At 41.8% G+C, this 8,556-nt stretch overlaps 1 protein-coding gene across 1 annotated transcript in view; it reads right to left on the bottom strand.

The window, feature by feature from the left end:
• Positions 1 to 7,442, bottom strand: part of RNF144A (ring finger protein 144A) — a gene marked incomplete at its 5' end in the record, with an annotated part of 9,395 nt that extends 1,953 nt beyond the window's left edge. The window contains 5 exons of the mRNA XM_010141500.1: positions 1,285 to 1,374; positions 2,661 to 2,808; positions 5,803 to 6,010; positions 7,073 to 7,133; positions 7,338 to 7,442. Coding sequence (XP_010139802.1) covers positions 1,285 to 1,374; positions 2,661 to 2,808; positions 5,803 to 6,010; positions 7,073 to 7,133; positions 7,338 to 7,442 — 612 coding nt within the window. The remainder of the gene's footprint in view (positions 1 to 1,284; positions 1,375 to 2,660; positions 2,809 to 5,802; positions 6,011 to 7,072; positions 7,134 to 7,337) is intronic.
• Between the last annotated feature and the right edge of the window lie 1,114 nt (positions 7,443 to 8,556).

Genomic DNA, 8,556 nt, shown 5'->3' with positions numbered 1-8,556 from the left:
TGTGGGGGGTTTTTTGTTTGTTTTTTAAACAAAACTGCCTACTGAGTATTACTTACTCATTTTCTACTTGATTCTGTTGCTGCCCTACTCAGCATTGAGCCGTTCCCTCTGGCCAAAAAAATGTTGTTTTTTTTTTTTTTTCCACCAAATCCACAAGCCAAAGGCTCACCTCAGTTTGCCCTGGGTGAATACTCCATGCAACGTAACATAAGGAAACAATTGCAATGTTGATTTGGCTTTAGCAGGTTTAGCAGAATTGTATCCTGATTGATAATTAACACTTCTCAACAATGACCAGAACAAACATACTGTCAATCAAATACATTTGCACTAACTGATGTGGCTGAGAACAGATTCCAAACACCAGATGAATTGCCTCTTATTACAGGTATATCAGGAAAGCTTATATACCCACACACATCCTACGATAACACTGGTTAAGCCAAGCAAAACCCAATCCATAGCTCAGGCACCCAGGGGTGTGTGTGGAAGGAGAGGGGTGCAATATTTATTTCAGTTTAGCTGTTTGTCCAGACTAGGGGTTTATTCTCTGGGCTTGGGGTGTATATTCAAATAGAAAGTAATCTGTGCTTCAAGGAAAGTCCTTCACCCCAAACTAAGAAAATAACTCAGATACTCAGATGTCCCTGTACCTTTGAAGTGACTGCAAAGGCAGTATATTGGACCAAGTCTCATATTGGCATTGATATTGTATGCATCGAGGTAGTGCAGAGAGCTCTTTCATTAGCAGGATTCATTCATGCTGGGTCCTGTAAGACTGCATCTAGACTGCAAGAGGTATATCCACACCCTTGTAATTGCTGGTTTGAAGGTGTGTTTGAAAATACTGATAAGCTCACGGGGTTACCGTCTATGCAGCCTACATGAATGAGTCCAATGGAGTCCATAGCAAGATACTGAGCATACTCCGGCCAATTCCTTTCCAATTCTGTATCTGGAGCTAAAGATACCTTGCAGGATGAGCTTCCCTGTTAATAAAGTGGATAGTGGCAACCTAGTTCATTCTCCAGGTTTACTGAGAACATATCTGGATTGGCACTTAACTGGCTTTGCAAATGTACTCTTTCTAGTTCATGGTGGCTTTCTGCCAATGAGTGTCCTCTCTAGGAGAGCTAACTGTTCCTCTTCAAGCTACTGCCCTCTTTAAACCTGCTATGAAAATCTGTTACCGTTTTGTGCAGAATTTTACTCCAATGTGTTAAAATGAGCAAAGCAGAGGACATTAGTAGACTGGTACAAAGATTTTAAAGATCTGTGCTTTACCTGTGTTCTGTGCCAGATAACAGATGCCCTGGAGTGTCCCAGCTTGTTTCGACAAGGTCCTTTGTCGTAATGTATAAGGAGAAAATCATCCTACAAAATATTAAAAGGTAGGCAATAAACGGGAGTACAAACTGCTCAAGTTATAAAATACTATTTCCTTATAACCAGTAATTGTACAGGAAGGTAAAAGCTGAGTAAAGTGGATATGATCAGGTCCAACTTTTCCCAAATGCTTTGTTTACAGTTAAGTGTCTTCACAAACAGGTTCATTTAACAAGTTTTACATAACTATAATGAATTCTTCTCCCAAAGGCTCTCAAGTTCCATATTTAAATGCTAGCACAGAGTTTAGTGAGAGGATCCAAGAAGCTGACCATTGCTTACATTTTTTACACACATACAGAAAGAGCAAAAGAAGATGAATAGTTGTACTGCAAACTTCCCAAAGTTGGTTCCTCTCACCACTTGAAGATCAGAAGGACAATACAGATTTTTGAAAAATGATTTCCCTATCTGTCCTGCCATCCTTTCACAAGCCAGCCAAGATAGCAGGGCTAGTACCAAGGGAACACTTCTTTTTAAACAGAGTACGTGAGAGGACTGTACCTTAAAAACTGTTAGTAAACCATTCAAATGGGACAACCATGGGATCTGAATAGTCAGAGTGGCTTTTGGAAACCTAAAAACATTTCCTTTGCTATTGTTAACAATGCTATAAGAAAGATGACATGGCAACAGATGTTGTATATTGTATATACACTCTGATCCTTGGGCACAATAACAACCTGATTTTAAAAAACATAAATATGACAGCAGCAGCTCATAGTCTGACAAATGACTGCTCTTAGGAGAACATTGTATTCTTTCATATATCAGATCTATTTCTTGTCCCATTGAATACAACGAATGATAAACAAATCTGACTGCTAGTCTCCTGCATGGTGATGCGCCAAACCTACAGTTTGTCTGAAACTTCCGCAGATTGCTATATTCATCCTTTAATTCCTTCAAGAAGGGTAACATTTAAGAGTCAGTAACTAAATGAAGTATTACTAAAATAAAATTTCTAAAAAAATCAACACCTCTCCCACACGTTGGTTGCTCTGTAAAGATTGCAAATAGAATATTTGAATAAAAAAAAAATTATTAATTATTTACTAGCTCACATAGGCAAAATACTAAGATCACACAGGTCAGACAAGTAAAAGAGAGTAGACAGATCGTATCAAATTACCAGCATCAGCTCTGGTGGGTTGTGGTCCACCAAGCTGGGCAGAAGCTAGTGAGCTACTATTTAATTGAGTAACAAGATGGCTGGATGGCAAAGCAATGAACTTCAAAGTTTCTGAGAATCGGAGTGCATGGCATGTACTCACATCAAGAGATTCCAGACAGTACCAGCAAAAGGCATGTTTGCAGTTCTTACACATCATTTGGGCACAGCCTTCATCCCGTTCAATGTAAACTTTACACTTTGGACAGCGTTTGATTGGAGCGTCATCATCTTCTATTTTAAAAACTGAACTGTGGGAGAGAGCGAAGAACTAGTAACGTGCGTGGCCATGCCAGTTTAGAGAAGAATGTCTATGGTAAGCCCGCTTACTAATTTTTTTTAAAAAATGAGAAATTATTAAACACCCAGGTATTCAACTGAGTTTTTCAAACATATCTCTAGGAAAAAAAAGTTTGATGACTATAGTACCTATGCAAAAATCAGGATATTTTCTCTACCGCGTATTTAACCAACTGTTTTTGTTATCTAGTGATACAAATAGATATTACACCATTTTCTCCTGGAATATATCAGATGAGCAGTAGCTAGTTCACACCTAAATGCTTTGTATGTCTAGATCACTTTCCTTATGCCTCCCTTCTTTCTCGGAAAAGAAAGCAATCCTACCTGGCACAATAAGCCCAGACCACATTCCTTTGGACTGGGGCACCAGGGAGAAATTGCTTGTGTCTGCTCTTCTTGAGGATTCTCCCTAGGAATTTCCCTCTAAATCAGAAACCATGAGGGGTTTGGGACATTCCATTCTTTCAAAGTTGATCTCAGCCTCTAACTGTGTCCTAAGTTAGGGTCAGCACTGCCTTTTCTTGTCTGGCACAACTGTGCAAAACCACAGATGTCCCCTCATAGTGGCTACAACACAGAGGAATGCAGAAACACTGGAAGAACATTTATTTTCCTTGAGTAGCTTTCCACCATATGCAAGTTTCGTGCACATGAACAACTAAAATGTACACTTTCTGCAGCTACTGCCACCAGGAGATACAAGAAAGGCTGATGGGGAATTAATAGTTTGCTGGAAAAACAGACAGACCCGACTGATTGATTTACCCAACGGCAAGATAAAAGTACATACACTTGTTAGATACGCTAGGGGCAACTGTATTACAAAACCACGCTGTGAATCAGGATGCCATCCAGAGGAAACTAGACAAGCTGGAGAAGTGGGCCCATGTGAACCTCATGAGGTTCAGCTAGGCCAAGTAGAAGGACCTGCATCTGGCTAGGGGCAAATCCTAGTAGCAATACAGGCTGTGGGGATGAAGGGAGTGAGAGGAGCCCTGCCAAGAAGGACTCGTGGATGAAAAGCTGGGCAAGACCAATCAAAGTGCATCATCATCATGGCTTGGCTTCGAGAACGAAGATTTGGGAAGGACTTTTCCCACGCTTACTGCAAGTGCACTGATGGCGCTACAGGGCTTTGCAAACGTGAGTGCACCCTTCAGGGCCACGCAGTGGATTTTTTAGGTGAGGCACCAGCGTGCACAGAACTGGCTCCACCCTTTACACCTGAGGTTCATCTGCCAGGGCCTGGCAAGCTTGGACAGTGACAGCGAAGTCCTCGGGTCGTAGGTTTGGTTAGAGTATCCTTCTCTTAGAGGGAGCCTTACAGGGCTAAACGAGCTCCATCTGCCTGGGTTTGGAGTCAGAGTTGTCCTTCTCCTAGGATGGTTGCCCGAAGGCTAGTGAGCCCATCCTGCCCGTGGACACACTTTGTCTGACCCTTCAGCTGAGACCTGTCTGGCCTGGGAGACCCCACTGAAGGCACATGCCACCACCAGCACAGCTCTCAACCTCACAAGCTCTTTCCCCATGACAAGGGGGTGCCCGTGAAAGAGTATCAAAGTGCACTCGCAGCCTAAAAGGCCAACTGTATCTTAGACTGCATCAAGAAAAATGTGGCCATCAGGTCAAGGGAGGTGATTCTGATGCTCTGGTGAGACTCTGCCTGGAGCACTGCATCCAGCTCTGGAGCCCTCAGTACAGGAAAGACATGGACCTGTTGGTGTGGGTCCAGAGGAGGGCCACAAAAATGATCAGATGGAACACCTCTCCTGAGAAGAAAGGCTGAGAGAATTGGGGTTATTCATCTTGAAGAAGACTCTGAGGACACCTTACTAGTACTTAATAAGACACCTTTCAGTACCTAAAGGGGGCCTTTATAGAGCACAGTCTTTTTAACAAGGCCTGTTACAACAGGACAAGGGGTAATGATTTTAAACTAAAAGAAGGGAGATTTAGACTAGATACAGGGAAAAAGTTTTTTACAATGAGGCTGGTGAAGCATTGGCACGGGTTGTCTGGAGGTGTCAGAAGCCTCATCCCTGGAAACGTTCAAGGTCACATAAACTGTATATGAAACTTCAAATGCATGGTAGCATAAACCGCTACTGGCACATGACGCTCCAGAATAATGAAAAAAACAAACCTTGATGAAGTAGAAAAATAAAGCATGAAATAAAAACAAAGTAACAGTAACCAGAACATGAAGGAAAATAGATAAAGTTTTTACCTTGTCACAAAGTGTAGTAAAGCTTCAATTCTAGTCAAGTACTCACAAAAAGCATGTGCAAAAGCTAATATATTCATCCAGGAACTCATAATGACAGCATCCTAGCTAGCCTTCTGTTACGGTAAAGCTTGAAAGAAGACAAGTTATAAGTAATTAAGTCTGAGGCTTGGCCAGGTCTTTAATGATACCCTTAACTCCTATAAAATCTTCAAAAAATCCAATACATTACGTGGAATACATGCACAATGGCCTTTCTTATTCACTGCCTGCAGTATGCCACTGGAAACAGCTTGAAACAGAACTTAAGATCATTAGCCAAGTGTGCAAGATGATTGAGGTGGTAACCTAAAAATCACTGTCTGGAAGGACATTACACCAGCCCTCACACCGTCTGGGATAGCAGCAGCAACAACATCTTCTCTGAAGGGAAACTCATCAATTGCCTGGATATTTTATTTTTCCCACAGCAGCAAAACAGCTGCTGATAGAGGCTCAAGCAGGTCCTTTGTGCCTTGCCAAGGATGATGGCAAGGAGTAAGGCTGCCAAGAGCTATCCAGTTTTGGAATAAAGCATTAAAAGAACACAAATGACTAAGTGAAGGAAACAGATTTAAGACAAAATATCAGGAAAATGCCTCTTTACTATTTGTATTTCAGTTTGTTCAAAGATAAGAGCGTCTTGTTTCTAAATACTTGATCTTTTGCAATACTTTACCTTGATTCTCCTGGAAGAAAAGAGATTGGCATGTTCTCTGGACAGCCTTGACCCGGATGCCAATTAGATTTGCAAGCAGAGCAGAACTCAATGTCACAGGCTTTGCATTGGACTAGCTGGGGGTCCTGCGGGCTTGATTCCTGGAGCTGGCAAACTGCTTGACAAGTAGAGGATGGACACCAAGTCCGACATGGATCCAAAAGCACTTCTACGAAGGGACATAAAAGAACAAAATTCAAAGGTGCTCACAAGACTGGCCTTCTGTAACAATGTATTCCAGCTGAGGCTGACTGACAGGGCAGCTGAAGACACACATTTTCAAAAGAAACTGTTTAATTTATGCTACCTACTTAAGACATAAATCTGGCCTGCTTTGGAAACAGGCACGAAACAAAGTTGCTTGAGTTTGAATTAATTGCCCACTTCCATTCACCGAACTAAACTTGTTCCGAGAATGGGATGCTGTATTTTTCCTCAGTTGTACCTGAAGTTAAGTGTACAACCCATCAAAAAGTGTTTTTACAGTGCCTTGCTCAGTAGGTCTATTTCAAGATGGCCTCTGCCCTAATGGAACCACATGATTTACAATAGCATAAAATTGTCATACTGTTTCATACCTTGGAGGCTGCTTGTCTTTTCATGTTTCAATGTCCACTGAAGTCAGTAAAAACCTACCAGTGGTTTCTAGGCAGGGTCCTGCTGTCAATGAAAACTTACTCGAAGTTCTCTACAGATACGCAGTTCCACATCCCCACAGGCACTCAGTCAGCTTATATCCTCACAAAAATTAACAAGGTTCATGTTTCCTTACACACAGTAGTTCTGCACCAGATGCCATTACAGGACATCGTGGTAGCTCCATAAAAGTGGTCAGTCTACCTCCCCAGCCCCTAGAGTACTGGTAGTCAAGTCAAACAGCAAAGCTTCAAATAAAAGTCACTCCCCCTCCTTAGTCACAGAGCAATATAATACATAGCATCTTTCTTTCCTTAGTTTATTCCCAGATGTTGTAATTCTGGGAATCACACAAGCAAGAAGTGAAACAATGTTTTCTTCTGGTTTGGGGTTGTTTTTTTTGGGGGGTGGCAGGAGGCGGGGGAGAGAGGGGGTGGGGAGGCAGGGGCAGTGGTAGTGGAGGGTTGTGATGACCAAACAAGTAACACACAATGTTACAGCATGAACACGTGCAGAGCCAAATCCTGATTTATGGGATTGCTCTGGAGTAATACCATTCCTATAACCTTGCAATGGGTAGTGTTACACGTGTTACCTCTTTCAAACTGTAGCTTCTTATACCTTTGCATGATTTCTGACGCAACCATGCACTCAATCTGTTGAAGGGAAAAAAAACAGATTTCCAATTAGAAACAGCAATAACCTAAGGCATTTTCAATGAATACAGACAAAATATTTGACCTTCAGAGAAATATTAAAAACATATGTTAGCAAGAATAGCAGATGTAACATACAGTGCAAGAGACATTTAAACACCCTGAAAAGAAAACACCCCACAACTATTTGCAGCAAGAGTGTACCTCATTTTCTTGCAGATGACCTCGCTTTGGGCAGGCAGCATCAGGGCAGCTGATTGCTGTTTCTAGACCTTCTTTGATCAAGAGTTCCACATACTGTTTTAGGCACTGTAAGAGAGCCAAAGACGGAGTTATTAACCCCACCATGAATAAACCACTCAGTATTTTAACAGCTTTCCTCTGAAAATCTGAAGAACTCAAACTTCTTTGAATGAACAGATACTGTTGCATCCCTTCTATAGCCATGGGCCATGATCGCAGCTTTTGCCATGGTTATACCTTTAAATAGAAAACAGCTAGTTCATCTCCCCATCAAATAACTCCTCCTCAACTTAAAACATTCAGCAAATGGGGAAAAGGACAAATCATGCAGGGAGTTAAGATGGGGGGAAAAAGCCCTTAAGCACCACCAACATAAAATTAGATTAATCAGACTTCAAAAATCTATATGTGACTAGAAACCACAACACAGCTTAGTAAGCAGTAACTACTCATAGACACACATCTGTCAAGCATATCAGAGAGCAAAAGGGAGTGATGTATCTTGCCTTCTATTTCTAGAAAATAACTATCCGACCTTCGTGGTTAAAGACGTATCTTTTCCATAGGAAGGAAAAATCTGAGAATTAGGACTCCCAGAAGAACTACAGTTTCCATGGAGACTGAATAACAAGTATTGGTAATACTAATACTTTTCTCCCCTAGCAACCACAGCATTTCACCCAAGTCATAACTGAAAATGTAGCATCTAACACAGTAGTGAAGCACAGACAGCACAATCATCAACAAAACTGAGAAAAAAGGTGGATATTTTAGACTAAGGGCAAATTAAGATGAAATCTTGTTATTCTTGAGCAGCAACCACCCCCCTTCAGCTCCACATTTCCCACATCACAGTTAGAGCTGCTGCATAGGTGACTGCTGGGGAGGCAAGGGGAGTGATGAAGGGGATGAGAGATTACTCTCTCTGCAGATACCATGCAACTTCTGCCAGCCTGATGCTATGTAGAAAGAACAAACAAGAGTCTACTTTCCAGTGGATGGATCGCCCTGTGGTGTGATCGCCCTGTGGTGTTCTCGCCCTGCTGGTGAGCTCAGGAGGTAGTAGCAAACTGAAGAGAATTACAGAAAGCAGGTCCCTAACTCTGTTATCAGATGTACGAATAAAGAGTGCACTGGAAGTGGAATGAAAAGAAGAGAGAAAACAAGCTCAGCTCACAGC

The sequence above is a fragment of the Buceros rhinoceros genome, unplaced genomic scaffold (assembly GCF_000710305.1).
Source record: "Buceros rhinoceros silvestris isolate BGI_N320 unplaced genomic scaffold, ASM71030v1 scaffold12138, whole genome shotgun sequence".
NCBI lineage: Eukaryota > Metazoa > Chordata > Aves > Bucerotiformes > Bucerotidae > Buceros > Buceros rhinoceros.
Note: the sequence above shows the minus strand (reverse complement) of the source record. Positions and strands in the feature narration are given on the sequence as shown.